Here is a 19,727-nt window from a genome sequence, read left to right on the forward strand (position 1 = left end):
GAGTATCTTCATGGAGGGCGGTCTGCCTCCACAGAGGGGTAAATACAGGAAGGAAAGCAAAATGTACTTTGTAAAAGAACTTGGTGGGTAAGTGGTCATTATCTTCAGATTGTTTGGTGCTTGCTTACCACGGATCACTGGAGTTAGGATCCTGGTATATATGATTATCTCTCAGCTTCCTTTAGTTTTTGTTTTTTGTTTGTTTGTTTTTTGTTGTTGTATTTTATTTATCTGAGAGAGAGAGACAGAGTGAGTGAGAGAGAGAGCACAAGCAGGGAGGAGAGGGAGAAGCAGGCTCCCTGCTAAGCAGAGAGCCTGATGCAGGGCTCTATCCCCAGACCCCGGGATCATGACCTGAGCCAAAGGCAGATGCTTAACCGACTAAGCCACCCAGGTGCCCCTGCCTTTTCTTAAAGGCAATCTCTATGCCCAACGTGGGGCTTGAACTTACAACCCCAAAATCGAGAGTCACATGTTCTACTAACCAGTGCCCCTGTTTTTACTCTTTGAAACATGATCAGGATGCAAAGGCTTCCTCAGTAATGGGAGCTCTACACACACCAGAGCTGCCTCTGAATATTTTGTGCACAAAGAAAGGCATTAGCTTAGCTTCCAAATGGTGCTCGGATCTTTTAAAAATCCCAATCTAAAGGAACTTCGGGATTCTCGCTCTACCAAGTTCCAGGCTCCTGGCCCCACACAGGATGGCCTCACCCCCAGCCTTTCTCCACCTGAACATCATGACTTGTGTGCCCTCTGACACCCACCAGGCTGGTTAACCCTTGAAGTGCTTTTGCCCAGGTCACTCCCACAGGACTCAGCTCCAGTATCACCCCCACAAGGGTCCCCTGCTGTCACTTCCACACCAGTTGAGCCCAGAGTCTCTGCCCCATGAGCTTACTCACACCACAAACACCGTGCTTACATCCTTTCCAAAGGCAAGGGCCGTCCTGCCTTCCAGCACCCAGCCCCTGTGGGCACGTGCCCTAGAAACACAACACTGAGACCAGAACCACACTCATGACAGTGACTATTTACCTTGTGATTGGTTACTGTCATTCTTCTCTGATCAGCAGCAGCAGTTTTTCTCTTCCTGTGCACTGTTCTACCGGGCTGGCTCGAAGCACTGCAAGCAGTACAAGCCATTTTCACCGTCATTTCGACTTCAGGACAATGCTATTCGAGTCTGCAAACATGGATATTTTAGTACCAACATTTTAATCGGAATATGCAAACGCTGAAGAAGAGGGGACGGTGGTGTGGAAGTTTGTAGATATTGAAGCCAACCCGCAGACCCCCGGTTTCCCCCTCATCCCTGCACCGAAGCTGGCCGGACTAGAGAAAAGAACTGGGTCCCTGATGAAGTCAAGACCAGACTCTGTAGGGTTGCAACAGCGAGGGGGCGGAGGCTTTAAGGAGTGGGAAGTTAGTCCTCAGAGTGTGGAAGAAGTCCTTGGGCAAAGGACCCCACCAAGACAGGGGCTGACCACTTCCCTAGGACAGGCTGGTACTCCGGCCTCATCGGTCTGTCGGGCACGAGCACAAGCTGTACCAGCAGCCCCCATGGCACCATCACAGGGGTGAGAGCCCATCACACCTACCTTTCAGGCCCAGCTCCTTTGGGTGCATGGGCATCTCTCACCCATCTGTGACCCCCCACTACACTCGACTTTGCTCAATATTCCTACTGTGCCCAGTACCCCGGGCTTGCTTCCTGGGATGACCATTGGCCACTGCCCTGGACAACCATGGCCCACCTGCTCCATACTCACGATGGCCGAGAAAATTGTTCCCGGCCTTTCCGGTACATTTTGCATATCCATTCTTGATTCCATACTCCCTTGAGACGTTTGAGAGCAACACTGGAGCACATGGGTTACAAGATCTGAGCACATAAATTTGGAGATGCAACTCTTTTGAGATGTTGGTGCAGGAGGGTAGCATGGGTCCGTGACGGTCAGCAAGGAGGTGAGAAAAAAGTTTAATAAGGGAAAGATCAAGCTTCTGTGTCGCAACCTGGACCATGAGTGGTGGCAAAAACACAATTGTGTGAATTTCGTGTCGGATTTTATTAATTTCAAGTCTTACTGATCTTGGCATTCAAACACACGTCACGGTGGCATACATCACACCTTTCTTGAAGCCAGGCTCATTCAGCTGATTTCTAGAATATTTTTAATCAGGCCTTTAAGTACATGGATATTAGTCCTATGGCATACAGGTAATAACCCGATTTCCATTTTTTTAAGATTTGGGAACCTCTGGGCATGAGTTCTGAGTACGGGGAAGTGAGAAGCAGCAGTAAGAGAACTTTGTTTCCTTTGCTGGCAGAAAAGGGCCAAGAGACACAGGCCGCAACCACAGGCAGAAAGTTAGAGAACTTGTTATTAAATTTAATTTTCTTTAAATACACACCTTTGTCCCACCCTCACCTACTCCGGGTGGGGGAGAGAAAACCCCACCCCTCCATTCGGGGGTTCCATGTATAAAGCCTGAGATGGTGAGGAGGAAGTATAAAAATCCTATTTACAGAGGGGAAGAAGGTACCTGCCGCTACCTTAATTAACCTGCGGACACCCCCAGCCCCAGGCCCCTTTTGCTCCTTTAGAAAAAGCCCCTGCAAATTCATCTGAGTGTAGAACAAGCCCTTCCTCTCGAGGGGCACTCAAACCCCAACACAGAATCGGAAGCTCTGAGATTAACCGAGGAAGAGAGTGAACAGATAGCACCACAGATCCCAGCAGGGGGAAGGTCTCTGCCCTCCGTTCGTTACCCTGCAGTCAGCATGCCTGCTGGCCAGCCTTGATCTCCACAGGCCCCATGTAAACATTGACTTTCATTTTTCTATGTCCCTGCTCTTCCTGACTTCCTACAGAGCCTCCCTCCCTTCCGCTGGAGGCACTTGGTTCCTTGATCGTTCCTTCCTCCCCTCCTCACCTTCCTAGGCAAGGGGTAAAGAGGGGTGGGAGGTTACAGGTGGGGCACGGCCCATCTTATCCCTCCTCTGAGGTCAGGGCAGCCTGTCCTCCTAAGGGGAACCCCCCCGGGGTGAACGCCAAGTGCTGAGCCAGGTAAGGATGGACGGCTTTTTCCCCAGCAGGGACAGGCAGGTAGACAATCCAGTATTAGGATACAGTGTTCTTTATGGGTGATGCCATTAGTTCCGAGCAGCAAGGAAGGCGGCTTCAGGAGGCAGAAAGGTGGGGCAACTCTGGTCTCACCCTGACGGTGGGGGACCAGCCCTGCATTAGCGCCCCTTCAGAGAAGCAGGTCAGTCCCCACCCAGCAGTCTTGTTCACGGCAGCTGTGCAGAGGGACCAGGCACCCGGGAGGCAACGGGTCTTCTCCAGGTCTTGGTGCAGAGGCCAACACTCACACCAGCTCATCCAACAGGATCCCGATGCTCTGAGTGGCCTCGGAGGGCCCGGCAATGGGCTTGTTACACATCGGGCAGACACAGCGTACTTCCAGCCACTTCACCAGACACCTGTGGGCAGAAGAAGACACTAGCCGGTTCCGTCTGTCTCACAGAGCCCAGCTGCTTCTCAGAACATCTCTGTCCTTGCCCCCGCCCAACCCCTCCGGCTTGCCTGGTGTCCTGACAGGATGTAGGGCATCCCTGGATAACACATGCCCCACAGCGGACACTTACTTCCGGTGAAAGGCATGTTGGCACGGGAGCACACCGAGCTCATCCTTGCCCTTGAAGTCTTCCAGACAGACTGCACAGGTCTGCTGTGGGGAGAAGGGGGCGGTGTTGAGAGGAGACTGGAGAAGAACCACACTCACCCAACAGCTCATCCCCACCCAGGAAAACTAAAGCTGTGGCCCAGTTTCCTCATCAGCCACTGAAACTTGAGTCAGAGGGTAGCCATGAACCACACGTTTCCTGGACCAAATGAAGGTGAAATTAAAAGTTTAGGGTGCCTGGGTGGCTCAGTGGGTTAAAGCCTTGGTCTTTGGCTCAGGTCATGGTCTCAGGGCCCTGGGATGGAGCCGCGCATTGGGCTCTCTGCTCAGTGGGGGGGCCTGCTTCCCCCTCTCTTTCTGCCTGCCTCTCTGCCTACTTGTGATCTCTGTCTGTCAAATAAATAAAATCTTTAAAAAAAAAAAAAAAAGTTTAGTTCCTCAGTTGCACCGACTCCTTTTCAAGGACTCAGCAGCTGCAATGTGACTAGAGCAGCTCCCACACTGGGCTGTGCAGATGCCGGACATTTCTATCCTCACAGAAATTTCCATTGACCAGTACTGTTTTAGGAGAGTATTTTTTAATCCTTTCTCACCTAGTACATTTGGCAAGGGGGCATGTATCATTAACTAGAGGTAAGGATGGGGACATGGTGTTCACTTAATACTCTTTGATTCCAGAGAGGGTGGTTGGGTTATGGACATTGGGGAGGGTAGGTACTATGGTGAGTGCTGTGAAGTGTGTAAACCTGATGATTCATAGACCTGTACCCCTGGGGCTAATAATGCATTATATGTTAATTTAAAAATTTTTTTTTTAAATGAATGAGAAGACAAAAAAATAAAAAATAAATAAAATAAAATAAATATTCTTTGAATCCAGCTTTTTGTCATTATATATCAACACCTCAGAGCTGAACTCTTCCTCTCAAGGGGGGCTTAGGAAATACCCCAATTTGCTGAGATGTAACAGCAGGCATCAAAAAGGGGGATGAGGGGTACCTGGGTAGCTTGGCTGGTTAAGTGTCTGCCTTCAGCTCAGGTCATGATCTCAGGGTCCTGGGATCGAGCCCCGTGTTGGGTCTGCTTACCCTCCTCCCCCGCCCCTTGTAAGGGAAAAAAAAAGGGGGGATTTAAAAAAAAGAGGCTGTCCCGTGTCAGCAATACCTGTGGATCCTTCTGGGTCCCAGACAACCAGACACACCCTGTGCACAAGTGTCTGTGGTTACGGATGGAAGCCTTGAGAGAGAAGTTACATGATCTCATGGACGCAAGTAGGATAGGAAGAGGAAACGGCCTCCTGAAAAGTCCGTGTGAAGACACCCAAGGACTTGCTCTACTGGCTGGCGGGGGAGGACTGGAGGGGAAACGGGAAGGACTGCGGGGATGGATACACGTGTCAGCTCCAGCGCTGGCTAGGACAGAGTGCACGTGCGGGGGTAAAAGGAAGGGAGGCTGGACTTTCTGAGGCATGGAGTGCTGTACCCACGCTCCCCTTCGGCACTACGCAGAGCAGCCTTCCTGGGGCCACACATCCCCACCACTCAAACCCTTCTGCGACCCCTTTAGGTCATCTGCCTGCGCCAGTTCCAGACCTCGTGAATTCCACATACAGATTACCTACTGGGATTAGTCCCATTTATTTGGTCCAAGGAGAGATGAAGACAGGGTTGAAAGTTCCTGAAAGGGCAACCCCTTTGGGTCCCCTCCTTCCTTGGGAGCTTTGTATTGTCATGTTGCTATCCCTCAATCAACCTTGCTTTACTGACCACCAAGATAATGATGACTATAATAGCAATAATAATAAAGTTCCTGAGGGCCCAGACTGAGCGCTGGATGGAGAAGGTGCCGTCTGCCTTGCCAGCTGGGCCCTTCCCCCTTGCTGTCCCAGCATGCTTACCCCATATAACTGCAACTTCTTCGCATCTCCTTTAAGCACCACCTGGGAAGACAGAGTGAAGGTACGGGGTCAGAAGAGCCAACCACAGGGGCCAGGTGCTCTCAACCAAAGAAGGGAGTCAGTGTTCCTGTGTCCCGTGTCCCGTGTCCCCGTCCCCACCCCCCCCCCACCCCTGCAACAGTAGGGTCCTCCTCTCCCTCTGGCGGAGGGCAAGGGCCTCAGGCACTGCCTGGGACAAGCCAGACAGGAGGACTGTATAAAGCCTCAGCTTCCACAGGAGCAGACAGGAAAAGTCTCAGGGAATGAGGCTGCACTTTACCTCCTTATAGCCGTATCGCTCACTCTGGGCCTGGTTCCGGAGTTTGCTGGGGGAGAAAGAGAAAGGGGAGAGAAGAGGTTACTGCTATGCCTTGCAACAAAGAGAGCCATTCAGAGTAGGAGAGGCAGGCACGCTGCGTGGGCCGTTCCTCTGGGGCTGGGAGGCTGCTTGTCACGGGGCTGTCTCATCCCAGAGATGCCACGGAGTGTGGTCTGGATCCAGGCAGGTCACCCAGAGGGGATTAAAGAAAGACCCACGATCTTTCTCAGGCCCAGAAGCCTCAACACTTACTGGCAGGTCCCAGAGACAGGAGAATCCTGGCAGAGCACAATCTGGCAGATTTATTCATTCCTACTCCCTGCTGTTTCCCAGTACCTCGGTTTCTTTAGGCTCCCCAAGTCTACAGATCATCAAGCTGCTTACTGAGTACACAGAAGGAGTTGGATGGTCTTAAAAGGGGTACCGCCATTAAGCCAGGGCGGCAGGATAAATAAGTCTGTTAACCCTGGGGAATTTTTTGAGCCGGTAGCCTACATAAAACCTAACACAGCCAAGAAGTGTGTAAACCTGGCAATTCACAGACCTGTACCCCTGGGGCTAGTAATACATTATATGTTTATTAAAAAATTTAAAAATTAAAAAAAAATATATATATATATATATAAAAAACTAGCAACCAAAACAAGAAACAAAAAACAAAACAAAAACTAACACAGCCAAAACACAGCACACTGTCCCCAGGGTCAAGCCCACAGTAGTTATGGACGACTTGCTCTGTGTCCACCCCTATTAACATACACATGTACACTGGGAAAGTTTCCTTTCTACAGAGGAGGAAAACAAAAGCCCCCAAAAGTTAAATAACTTGCCCAAGCCCCACAGCTAGCTGGCAGCGCGGGTGGGTTTGAATCAAAGTCTACCAGACGACAGAGCCTGAGCTCTCGGACACATACTGGCCAGTTTCCCCTACTACACGGGACACGTCATTGTCCTGAGAAGGATACCAAGGATACCAGACCACTTGGGAAACACTTGTTTGTCCCGAAGGCCACAACTAATGGCTGGGACCATGATTATGCGTTATTATTATTATTATTATTACGCTGTCTTATTTGCAGTGAAAGAAACTTTCCAAATTTAGCAGGTAGTGCTAGGACTTTCTATATTAGAAAGAGCTAGCTCCCCACCTGGGAGCTAGGTGGGGCTTACTCTCCCCACTGATCACTTCTACCCCAGATCTGGGTTACTGGAAGGAAATACCAGAAGCTCATCCAGGTATAATAGGTGCTGCAGACTCTGGCTGAAGGGCCAAAGCCTGCTGACCACTTGTTTTATAGGGCCTGGGGGTGAAAACTGGTTTTTATTCTTCAGTGGTAGAAAGTAGAAATCAAAAGAATATTTCATGTCATGTGAAAAATATATGAAACTCAAATTTCCATGTCCATAAAATTTTATTTGAGCACAGCTATGCTCATAATTTCCCTATTGTCTATGGCTGCTTTTGCCCAGGAGAGTGTGGTTATTGAGAGAGATTGGATGACTTCCAAAGCCCCAGATAATTCGTCCTTTTGCAGAATAAGAGTGCTGATCTGAGTTAGAGGAAGAGAATTTCAAATCGTGAGCCACAACCAAAAGGCGTGAGAGAAGAAGCCTTTCTGCGGACAGTGTGGAGAAGCTGAATTGTAGTCAGAGCAGGGGAAGGTGTAAAATGCGGGGCAGAGCAGAGCCGTGCCCAAGGGTCAGACCCAGGTCGGGCTGCCAGCTCCTCCACTGTTCCTAACAGAAGTCAGGGGGCCCGGAGAGGCTCTAGGCCTGGAACCTCTTAAGATCTCCAGTCTAGGGGGCCTGAGTGGCTCAGTCAGTTGAGCACCCGACTCCTGGGTTTCGGCTCAGATCATGCATGATCTCAGGCTGGTGAGACTGAGCCCCATGTGGGCTCCCTGCTCAGCACGGAGTCTGTTTGGGATTCCTTCCCTCTTCCTCTCTGCCCTGCCCCCTGCACTCTCCTCTCTCTCCCTCTAAAAATAAGTAAAATCTTGGGCATCTGGGTGGCCCAGTCGGTTAAGCGGCTGCCTTGGGCTCAGGTCATGATCCCAGGATCCTGGGATCGAGCCCTGCATCGGGCTCCCTGCTCAGTGGGGAGCCTGCTTCTCCCCCTACTTGTGTGCTCTGTCAAATAATCTTTATTTTCTTTTATTTTCTTTTAGATTTTATTTATTTATTTGACAGACAGAGACCACAAGTAGGCAGAGAGTCAGGCAAAGAGAGCGAGAGAGAGAGGGAAGCAGGCTCCATACTGAGCAGAGAGCCCGATGTGGGACTCGATCCCAGGACCCTGAGACCATGACTGAGCTGAAGGCAGCGGCTTAACCCACTGAGCCACCCAGGCGCCCTCAAATAATCTTTTAAAAAATAAATAAATAAAATCTTAAAAAAACAACTCCAGTCCACGGGTGCCTTGCTCGCTCAGTGGAAAATGTGACTCTGACCTCAGGGTTCTGAGTTTGAGCTCCAAGTCAGGTGTGGAGATTACTTAAAAATAAAATCTAGGGGCGCCTGAGTGGCTCAGTCGTTAAGCGTCTGCCTTCAGCTCAGGTCCTGATTGGGATCGAGCCTCGCATCAGGCTCCCTGCTTGGTGGGAAGCCTGCTTCTCCTGCTCCCCTGTGCTTCTGTTCCCTCTCTCACTGCGTCTCTCTCTGTCAAATAAATAAATAAAATCTAAAAAAAAAAAAAAAAAAAAAAAAAAGGAACACCAGTCCAGGTGGGTTCCCACGCCAAGGGGCTAAGGTGGCCCACGGCAGCACATCTCCTGGAGAGTTTCTGGTCATGGGAGGTTTGAACCAAAGGCTTAACCAGGACTCCCAGTGTCCCAGCCTTAACTTTGCAGGGAACTCCTTAGTCCAGGAAAGTCTTTCATATGCAGGGCTCTCAGTCCCACCTCCAAACAAGGGGGGCAGGCATGGATGCCTCCAAGGCCTAAAGGAACAACTGTTAGCTGGCTGCAAGGTATGAAAACTGGGGAAGGAAGAAGTGTTCCCATTACCAAAGTGCTCACAGCCGCCTTCTGAGGGAAGACACTGCTGACCAGCTATGCAGCAGAGTCAATAAGGAAGTGGTGAGAAGCCTGCTTTGTAACTCGGAGAACGCGGGGACGGCTCACGTCTCGTGTGTCCCACCGCCTTACCTGCCCCGTGGCTCCTTTCTGCTTGCTTCATGGGATGTGCGGGGTGCCCCCCCATCCCTTCTGTCTGCCTGGCTCCACTTAATGGTCACCGTCAAGGACCCTCCAGGAGCAGGCAGGACCCACCCCACCCCACCCCTGCCGAGCCTAGCACTACCAGAACAGGGAAAGCCTTTACCCTGTGTGGAGACTTCTGGAACGGAAAGGTATACATTGTGAGGAGACGGGGGTGGAAAAAAGGTTGCAAGGGAAACAAAGCAAAAGACAACCCCTCCCCCGCCAACCCGGGCCATCCCAGCAGAGGACATAGTGCCAGCAACTTTGGACAGGTGGCCTTCTCAGCTGTTGGGTGAGCAAAGCTACTAAAAATACTCGGATTTCAATGAGACCATTTCTAGCCAGGGCCGGGGGCTCTCCCTGGCTTCTTTTCCCTTTTGGAACAAACAATGCAACCAGGTCCTGAAAATAATTGTCCCTTTCCTGCCTATTTGTACTTCACTGGCCCCTCCATCCTGCGCAGGGCAGAGGTCAGCTCTTGGGGACCGGGGGAGAAGGAGCGAGGGGGAGCTGGAGAGTGGAGGCTGGTGTTGGCCAATGAGCTCACCAGGTGGAGAGCAGGGGTCTCGGGCCTATTTTGGCTGTGGAGGAAACGGAGAAGCAGCGAGAGGAAGTGGTTCTGTGCTTGTGTGTCTTTCTATATATAGACACCCACAGGCTGCCACACAGCAGCGAGCCTCTGGAGCCATGAGACTCCGGGGTCAGCTGGCTTCGGGCAGGCTGCAGAACAGAAGGTGGGGTGACAGAAGGGACAGGTGGTGCCAAGCGGCCCGCAGTCAGGAAGGCTTTTGGTATCATGTGGTTATTGCTCGGTTTTGCCTCCAGCCGGCCAAAAATAAGTCAACGAGACCAGCTCCCGGCCTGTCCTTCTGGGGGACCCCGATCTCTAGCGGGAAGGGGGTGCTGGGGGATGCCACAGCTGCTCCTCCACTTCCCATTCAAGGCGTTAGCACTCAGAGAAGGCGAATGTCTGGAATCTGAAAGGCTCGAGCCAATGGCCACCAGGCTAGCCCACGTCTGGATCTTCCCAGACATAGGACCTTGGGCAAACCCTTCACTGCCTGAGCCTGAGCAGGAATTTCCTCATTTACAAAGTGGGCCAATACATATGCTGGGCGGGGAGCGGGGGGGGGGGGGGGGGGGCACACAAAACACCAGTCGCAACATAGCACAGAGAAGACACTACCAAGTGTTAAAATGGCAGTTAAAAACCAAGGTCACACCTATCCTATTAGTGGCAGAATTAGGAAATGAACCCTGGTCACCCACTTCCTGGCCCTGGGTGATTTTCTAGATTTTCCTTCAGCTGACCCCCTCTGCAGCATGGGTGTATACCAGATAGAGCTGTTTTTGCAGACTCCTCCCCCAGCAGGATACATAAACCTTTGGTATTTGGTAGGTCTCTGTCTTCAGTCTCTGGGAAACTGCATGAATTGCTTGGTGTGGGGAGATGGGGGTGGCTGGTGGTCAGGAAGCCAGAAAGTTTAAGGAAGAAAATATAGGCTTTGAGGAAGGGAAATGCAGGACAGAGAGCTACTAGAAAAGCTGCCCTCATTCCCACTTGTGCAAATTGTAGACTCAACTGTATGAAGAGAGAGAAAATAAACCACTATCTTCTCTGCGTACACTTGTAAGTAGAAAACTCCAGTCCCAGGAACTTTATGAAGTTCTGAGAAAGAAGAGGCCTAAAGTGGCTGACTGGGGGCACTCAGGGCACTTCCCCTTTTATAGAGGAAGCTCTTATTGCCTCAGGAATACGGAGGAGTGTTTGCCTTCCCCCTCTCGTCCCTCCAGGTGAAACACTCAGACCCACCAGGACATCTCAGTAGGGAGCTTGAACTCCTTCTTTCCTTCAACTTAATTTAAATGATTTGGTAAGGGGCGCCTGGGTGGCTCAGTGAGTTGGGCCTCTGCCTTCAGTTCATGTCATGATCTCAGGGTCCTGGGATCGAGCCCCAAATCAGGCTCTCTGCTCAGCAGGGAGCCTGCTTCCTCCTCTCTCTCTGCCTGCCTCTCTGCCTACTTGTGATCTCGCTCTCTGTCAAATAAATAAATACAATCTTTAATAGATAAATAAATAATTTGGTAAGATGCTAGCTGACAGTTACTCAGGCCTTTGGTCAAGCGTGAGCATGTGCGCATGCGTGCTGTTGGGGGAGGGAGCGGTTATCACAATGGCCCCAAGGCCCACGAGGGTGCTCAGGGATGCTCCACACTCCCCAGTAGGCAAGACAGTCCCATACAATGAGGGGACTGTTAATACCAAGAGCCTGCCCTTGTCAGAAACACTACTTTAATTTCCACTCTAAATACCAGTCATGCCCCAAATTTTTGGTAGAAAACCAGCCACCAGTTCCCATGTCTCTCAACAGGAGGTGAAGAAACAGTTCCTGGAGTTTGGGAAGCCTCAGGAGCCTCTGCCACGCTCAAGTCCTTCCCTGGATCTCTACGTAGTAAGAAAAAGTGACGTTTTCAGGGGTTTTTGGGGAGGGGATTTGGGTTTTTCTCCCCTACCACTATCAAAAATAAGAGCTTACCAGAAAGAATAAACAACCAGCTCCCCAGACATGAGCTTGCTAATATTAGCATCTGGAGGGCTGACAACATGATTTCCCAGGAGGGCAGAGGAACACGCCAGCGGTGCGACCGAGGGCCACCTAGCCCTGGCTACCCGGAGTTGTGAGCGGGGAGTGGAGACACAGTGAAGGGATGGACTCACGATACTACTTGGTCAGACAGTCATCCTAGACCACCCTAGGATAAGAGGCCAAGAGGTGCGCTGCAGCCCAACCAATGGTGACCTTACGTGCACTGGGACAACTTGACAGGCCGATGAAAATAGAAATAGCAGGCCTCAGGGGCCCAGGGAAGGGCAGGCTAGGCCCTGTGTCCTCAGAGGAGGGGCCCCAGTGAGAAGCCAGGGACTCTGCTGAGGGAGCCTCACTTGGCTCACCCCAACCCCTGGCCGCCTTCTCCCTGCCTGCCAGCCCCGGAGGCCACCCAGGGTGCCACCCACCTGATAAAATAGCAGCAGAAGATGAGGCTGAGCATGAAGACGAAGATGCCCGTGCCGAAGATGACCATGTAGATGTTGAGAGGCAGGTCCTGGAAACTGATGGGTGGCATGGAGCAGGACTTGTTGGTACTAACCAGTCCCAGGCCACAGAAACACCCTGCAAAGAAAGCGAGAGGGAAAAGGTTATCGCTGGAAATGGACCACCGGGGCTGATGGTGCTCGGTCGGCCAGGATGGAAAGAGAAAATGGCAGGCTCTGGGCTCCTCAACATCTCTGACGCAGAGGCCGAACTCTACATCCCAGCTCCAACGCGGAGCAGCCGTGTGATCTTGGGTAAGTAAGTCATCTGCGAAATGGGAGAGCACACCTAGTACTTCAAACTTCCTCTCCAACCAGGGGACCAAGGATTCGGAGTCAATGGAAGACTTGATCTCATCAGCAAGAAGCTCATAGAACCACAGAAAAATGCAGAGTCCGCAGAAAAATGCAGAGCCCCGGGTGACAAAATGGGTATTTGGGTGGCAACCCTGCCTCTCCCTAGACAGGTGACCTTTAAGACCTTACCTATCTACGCTTCCCTTTGTCATGCAAAAACAGAGAGGACCAAAGTGGGAGGGTAAAAACTACCCTTTGTAAATTGCAAGGTGCGGCTGCAAAGGTCTGCAAAGGTCTGCAAAGGTCGTTTGTCATTAGGAAGCCACCCGCTTCAGCAGACAACCTGCACCAGGACCAGAATAGAAACTGTTCATCCCAAGGGTGGGCCCAGTGTTCCAGAAAGTGGTAGGGGATGCCGCTTACTTTGACTGGCCACTTTCCCCTTTTCTACTCAAAGCTTCGATGCGTGGTTTCCATAGTGACACTGGCATCCGATGCAAAATCTTGTAAGAAATTCAAAATCTCAGGCCCACCCTGAACAAAATGAATCAGAATCCACATTTTAATTAGGTCCTTGGGAGATCCCTACACCTGCTGTGTGGGAAACACTGACCCGTCACTAGACGCTTCCCCTTCTCCCATGACTAGGGTAAACCCCGACTGGCCTACTAATCGTTATAGTCACCTTCCCCTTGCCAGGGTTTGGTGTGGAGGTAGGTATGTTGATAGGGTTCTGGCCAGAAACAGAGCAAAGTTCTGCTGGACAAAGAAAACTGTCCCATCTTCCTGAGACAACTGGAAAGGGGCAGCCAAGTTACGGCTGGACAAGAAGACTTTTCAATATAAAGCCAAGGGCGGAGGGTGACAGAAGGGACAGGGGAAGAGGAGACAAGAGTATGGCAGTTACTGCTGGGTGAGCCAATCCTGGAGCCACTCTCTATTTGGGGAGTACTCGTTTTGAGAATCAGTAAATTTCCTGTAATGTTTAACGATAAAAAAAAATATACATATAGGATATAAATAATAAGCTGGGTAGAATGTTCTGTCCTGCGACCAGGACAAAATATAGTGATCCAAAAGGCAAGCACAATATAATTCTTGGATCTCAGCAAGTGTGGAGACAAGAAAACTGGTTGTCTACCATAAACCTGCTACATCCCAAGCAAATTCTCAGGCTACCAGTCTAATCTTTGTAATGCCACTGTGAAACTTACTTTCCCTCTCAGCAAGGAAGAAAGAATCATTATTAAATAAGCTCTCTTAACTTCAAGCAGCTAAGAAGGCTTGTATCCAAAGTCTTCCGTACTCAAAGTCTTCAACATGGGTTTTAAGCACTGGCCTGACATCTTGGTTGGGAGCCAGAACCCATAAGTATACTTCAGAATTCTAGATTATAATTTCCAGGGCTGCCACAACTCAGAAGACTGGTTTAAAGGACTGGAAGTCAGTTCTGACATCCTACATCTCATGTCTTGTCATCCCCTACATCAATCTGGCGACCCTATCATGAGCCTCCCTTCAAAGCTCTTTCAGATGGGCCCAATTCTATTCCAAGTCTCTGTCCCAGACACCTCATTGATGTCTGGTCCTTCCTCTAATTTAGCCCATCACGTTATTTCCCAAGCTCATGACTGGTTTCCAGGCTTCCTAACCCCACATATCCTGGGTCTCTTCAACCTCCCCAGCTCACCACCTTAAGGAATCACCCACCATGGACCTCCTTTTTTTTTTTTTTTTTTTTTAAGATTTTATTTATTTGTGAGAGGTACAGATAGTGAGAGACAGCAGGAGCAGGGAGGAGAGAGAGAGGCAGGCTCCCTGGTGAGCAGGGAGCCCGATGCAGGGATCAATCCCAGGATCCTGAGATCATGACCTGAGCAGAAGGCAGATGCTTAACGACTGAGCCCCAGGCTCAGTCCCCTCCATCTCACTATTTCTTGCTCAGCCTGTCCTTAACCTGCCTCCAGACCTTTGCTCATGCAACTTTTTCCCTGTCCGAAACTCCATCTCCCTTCTGGAAGTCCACCAGGCCTAGTCCTCATGACATCCCAGGGAGCCTTCTCTTCGTTTGAATTCTACAGGGCTCACAGCCTGCACCACGCATTCTGGCTCTCGCATACTCCAATGCTGTTCGAAGCATCAACTGAACCGAACTCAAATATGGACTATATGACAAATACCGTGCCAGACATTGAATATGAAAAAGCAAAGAACGACTGGATGATTTTTACTGTGTAGGGACAAAGACAACCCAAAGGCTTTCACTGTACCAAGGAAGGCACGGCAGTAGAGGTGGGACTACAGTCCTGAAATCAGAAGAGAAATAGTTCTAACCAGCTTGAGCACTCCTAAGTCTGCGTGAAGTCTGAGGACGGCAGACTTGGGCTGGCAGGCTTGGACTCGTGTATACTCTCCAGTGCCTCGCATAGCGTTTGGCATGTTTTCAATTAACTAGTTGACAGATAAATAACTCCTGATTTTCAAGACAACCTGGTACCCTTGGGAAAGGCTCCCATTTCAAAGCAAGGAGAGTGATACTTGGGAAAATTGCCCAGAAACTGCCCTCAGCTAATGAATGACCGGTAACCAACAAGTACCATTGAGGGCCTGATTTATGCACTGACCTGGACATTGTGGGAAAACAAAAAACAGAAGAAGTAGTTCTTGTCCTGAAAGACTTTGTTGAAAAGATTAATTAGCTCTTACCCTTGCTAGGTTGAACAGGAAGCCCTGGCTTCTAGGATCCCTACCTCAGCAACAACTGATGTCCTAACAGCATCTAATCCCAATCCCAATCCCAATCCATCCTGTTCTCCATGCACGTTTTATGAGCTGGATCCTGGTTATCTTCAGGGTCCCAAAGAACCTCATTGGTTTCCTGTCCTGTGGGCCTCTGATCAGTTTACCTTGACCATCTTAGCTCTTCTTGTCAGAAGGCGGCTTCTGACAGAGGCTTTCCCTGGGCTTCCAGGAATGAGTCAGTGAGCTTGTGACTTTATGTGATAAAAAGATATAGGTGAGAAAGGGCGCCTGGGTGGCTCAGTGGGTTGAAGCCTCTGTGTTCGGCTCAGGTCATGATCTCAGGATCCTGGGATTGAGCCCCACATCGGGCTCTCTGCTCAGCGGAGAGCCTGCTTCCCTTTCTCTCTCTCTGCCTGCCTCTCTGCCTACTTGTGATCTCTCTCTCTGTCAAATACAATAAATAAAATCTTAAAAAAAAAAAAAAAGATATAGGTGAGAAGAACTTCATAGCCAAGGAGATGGTACATTTAGTTATATCTGAAGATAAATGGTATGTTTCCTTATAATTAAAAATAAATGGTAAAGACACATACTGGCCAAAAGGTGTAGCAGGAGTCATTTTTCCTCCAACTTGTAAGGGCAGAATACCAACCCCAGGAAACAGACTCCAAATCCTGCCCCCACCTCCCCAACAAAGGGATGGGGGAAGGGACTGCTTCCTCCTTGGAGTCAAAGAACAGGATCTATCAGTCACTTTAAGTGACAAGAAAGAGCAGCAAGCCCTCTGCTGGTCTAAAAACCCCACATGAAATAGAAGTGCCAGAATAAAGTGCCAGCCACCTTGGTTCCTAAGTCTCTGTTCCATTGTCTCAGCTGACCTATGAAAGCTGTGACATCAGAAGGTCTCATCTAGGTGGTGCGCAGGCTGGGAGCTGGAATGACGTCAAGAGAAGGGCTGGCCAAGAAAGACCAGTGGGTCTGGGAAATGCTTCCCTTTCCCAGCCAACGGGAATCTTTCCCAGATGCTGGGATGCACCGGCTGGCCTCACCCCCATCCTCCACCCCCTGTCCCTCAATGCCCGCCTATCACACACAGCTCGGTTCATTTTCAGGAAATTAGATCCTACCAGCAAGAGGAAGAGGGGGATGGGGGCCGCTCATACACATGCTGTCCAAACCCGGCCTTAAAACAAAAGCCGTTTGAAAGAATGCATCCAAGATCTGGCAGGGGTCTGCTCTCAAGGGTGGTTTTTTTTTTTTTTTTCTTTCTTTTCTAACTAGCCGGCCTACCATGCTCAGATAAGGCCAGCTGCAGCCCCCTCCCATCCCCGCCCCACTTCTCCAGAAACTCCAAGCTTGGAACAACGCGGTCAAAACACCAAAGTTACTGGAAGGTATTAGTATCCAATACCAATACCTTTTAACTGACCTGCAACGAAAGGCCCTCCTTTAAGGTGGCATAGGTGGAGTCAGCTCCAAGCCCAATCTATATCACCTGAAAAGTCAAAAAGCTTCAGGTGAGGTGGATTTAGCATCCCTCCAGGCCTGGGAGGGAGGAGAGACTGGATAAGCAGGTGCGGCCACCACCCCGGCACCATAGCGGGTACCGGAACCCGGCCTTGGGGCCAAGAGAGCACGGCTCCCGCCGGCCTGGCCCTGCACCCAAAGGTACCAGGACGCCGAGACATCTGCAAGGCTTTATCAACCCAATAAAGATATGCTCTTGAACCCGTCGTCCTCCACAAGCACAAAGCCCGTAACAGCCAGTGAGAAGCCAACAAAGACACAGAGGAAGCCGCCCCCGCGCCCCGTCCCGCACGCTGCATTGTATACATATTTAAAATAGCCTGCAAAGTTCTAGGCCGGGAACTTGAGCTCCCTCTAGGAGATCCCAACCCGAGCGCGGATTTAATTCTCCTCCGACAACCACAACAAAGACCAGAGTTTGAGCGCACAAAGGCAAGGGAAGGGGGTAGATGAGCGAAGCCGCCACACAAAGGCCGCGAACCCCTCAGCTCCCACGCCCCCCGCTCGCCGCACGTTCAGAGACGGTCCCGGGCCTTGAGTTAAACCTGATTTTTTTTTCCCCCCAAATTCCGCGCTGTGCAGAGCCGAGTTGGGCGCCAGGACGCTTTCTCGCCCGTCCCATTTCATTAGAAACTTAGCTCAAGAGGAAGCGCGCGAGCTGTCTGATCTCAAGCCTTGCGCCCGACCTCGTCTGTAGCCCGCCCAGCATCCGCTCGCCCTCCGGGCCCGCGGACTCACCGTTACACCACTGGAATGGGTGCATCAATGAACTCTCGGCTGGCTTCCTCCGGTGAACGAAGGCAGGCGGCTGGTAGGGCAGGCGGGGTGGGCACACCGGCTTTCGGGTCCGCAGGAGGTACCGGTGTCGTCCGCGGCAGCCCCCTTTCTGGAGAAGTCGAACTCTCTCCGGAGTCGGGGGTTTGGGCTTGAATGGTCTTAGAGCAACAAAGAGGGAAAAGGAGAAAACAGAAAGTCCCCTGGAGCAGCACACCACAGAGGAAATGCAGGAAGGGGCCCCGGGCTGGGGGAGATGCAGGGCGCTGCAGAACAGGGTGGGGGCGCCTAGTTCGCAGAGGCAGTCGGCCCGCCGAGGAGGGAAAAAGATTCAGCAGGAAGCTGGACTCGGGATCCTTGGCGCGAAGGTGAGCCGCGGGGACTCTGAAACTGACACGAGCAGCGCACACCCTCCCTCCCTTTTACTGCCCCCGGAAAACTCCGCCCCGCGCTCGTCACCCGCCCTCCGGCCAATGAGAGCCTTCCTGCTGGCCCCGGGTCTTCTCCGCAGGCCCGCCCACCTCCTAGGGGAGAGCATCTTTGCGCCTTGGGCGCCTCCAGCTTCACCTTCCCAGTCCTGGGGAAACTTAACTCCAAGCAGAAGCAAGTTGCGGGGTGCGTCGCTCGAGGCGCGCGGGGTCCAGGCTCCTCCACCGAGGACCTGGAGGAAACGGAACAATTAGTGCCACATTGTTTTCCGCCTGCAGAGCTGTTACTGTTTCGCATTTCCACGGCTCTCTGAGAAGCCAGTTCTAGGGAGGGGTTGGTTACATTTCTGCTGGGTGGGCAAGGACTTGGTTCTGGGTGGCGGCTAGCGCGCTCCTTGCTCGCAGCTAAAGGGGGAACTGGAGCAAGGGGGTGAAGTAGATGAATTACAAAAGTGAGATCTGGGAACAAATCGAGCTGCCCTCTCATTTTTGTTCAGCCCCTCGTTTCACAAACAAGGAACTAAGGCCCAAAGGTTACGTTTAAGGTAGACTTAACAGGGCTCCACGTTCCAGAGTAGCAGAATCAAACTCAGAAATCGACACTGGCTATACCTTAAGGGCAGAATCTTCAGCATCTAGCACGATGCAGGTGTTGAGATAAAGAGCAGTGAGAGGAAAGACTGAATCTCTTAATCACCACCCCTACCCGCCCCCCCGCGGCCAGAATGCTTTCTTTTTATCTGATGTTGCATCCTTTGTTTATTTCTGTCTTGCCTGTCTTTCTGTCTTTTCATTTATTCAGAATGTATCCACCAGGAACCTACTTTGTGCCAAGCACTGTGGCTCCTGGGACCCACCAAGGTCATCGGAGTCAGCGGGGTTCTACTCTCATGCGATTTTCAGTGCCGAGGAGACAGACAGTAAACAAGCAAGCAAACAAGAATGACTCAATCTCATCTTCCAATTAAGCTTAATCTGTTAATTGAAGGTGATAAATACTTTCCCTAACTCTTGGGAATCTGTGACACTCGGACAAGATTATGCATATGAGTGCTTTGTCATTTAAAAGCATGGTGGTTAAGGCATTAAATAACTTGGCTAAAATCACATAGCAGTATGCAACAACTGGTTTAGCACTTAATTACGTATTTGTCTTTAAACGTCTTTCCTATGAGCTGGTCTTGAGGATCGGAACCACGAACAGATCCAGCTCGTTTCATCTATTAATTGAGCAGTTGCAAAACTTCCTACCTGGTTTCTCTAACTCGTGTCTCTGCCTCAGACTTTGGAGCCCACGGGAATCACTTCTGTTTAGAGATGTCACAGATGCAGACTCCCAGGCCTTGAGCTCAGAGATTCTGATTCAGAATCTCATGGGAATAGAGCTGGTCAATCAGGACAGTGAACATCTCAGGTCATAACTGCAAGGACCATGAATTCAGTTATCAGTCAAATTTATATTCTAAGTCTGATATTTTAAACATTCAGTAAGGTCTCCGGAGGCACTAAAGAACTCTAAACTGGCAAGCCCAATGCATCCCTTCCCACTCCCTCATCCCTCCTGGCCATGGTGGCCACAGGGCTGTTCCTCAAATGATAGCTTACTACGGAGGAGACACAGGTTGAAGGGTTCTGGTCTTGCGCATCCTTGAAAAGATTGGTTCAGTCTCGCAGCGTTTCATAGACCGAAGGTCTTATCAAAGATAAGTTGATTTCCCAC

At 50.8% G+C, this 19,727-nt stretch overlaps 1 protein-coding gene across 1 annotated transcript; it reads right to left on the reverse strand.

Moving 5' to 3' along the window:
* Positions 1–2,050: 2,050 nt before the first annotated feature.
* Positions 2,051–18,010, reverse strand: LOC111144499 (ring finger protein 122). The gene is made up of 6 exons (XM_022498810.1): positions 17,544–18,010; positions 12,162–12,318; positions 5,907–5,952; positions 5,588–5,629; positions 3,653–3,735; positions 2,051–3,487 (listed from the first exon to the last, which is right to left on the reverse strand). The coding sequence occupies exons 1-6, from the start codon at positions 17,566–17,568 to the stop codon at positions 3,373–3,375; spliced, it is 468 nt and encodes a 155-aa protein (XP_022354518.1). The 5' UTR covers positions 17,569–18,010; the 3' UTR covers positions 2,051–3,372.
* Between the last annotated feature and the right edge of the window lie 1,717 nt (positions 18,011–19,727).

Source organism: Enhydra lutris, unplaced genomic scaffold, assembly GCF_002288905.1.
Source record: "Enhydra lutris kenyoni isolate GAN:26980312 unplaced genomic scaffold, ASM228890v2 scaffoldscaffold11, whole genome shotgun sequence".
Lineage (NCBI taxonomy): Eukaryota > Metazoa > Chordata > Mammalia > Carnivora > Mustelidae > Enhydra > Enhydra lutris.

Bases quoted from the DNA above. Each gene is read 5' to 3' on its own strand.
- LOC111144499 (XM_022498810.1), bottom strand. From the start codon at position 17,568: ATGCACCCATTCCAGTGGTGTAACG. The intron at 12,319-17,543 runs GTGAGTCCGCGG...CTTTCTTTGCAG, and splicing joins CCCATTCCAGTGGTGTAACG to GGTGTTTCTGTGGCCTGGGA. The intron at 3,736-5,587 runs GTAAGCATGCTG...TTCTCCCCACAG, and splicing joins AGAAGTTGCAGTTATATGGG to CAGACCTGTGCAGTCTGTCT.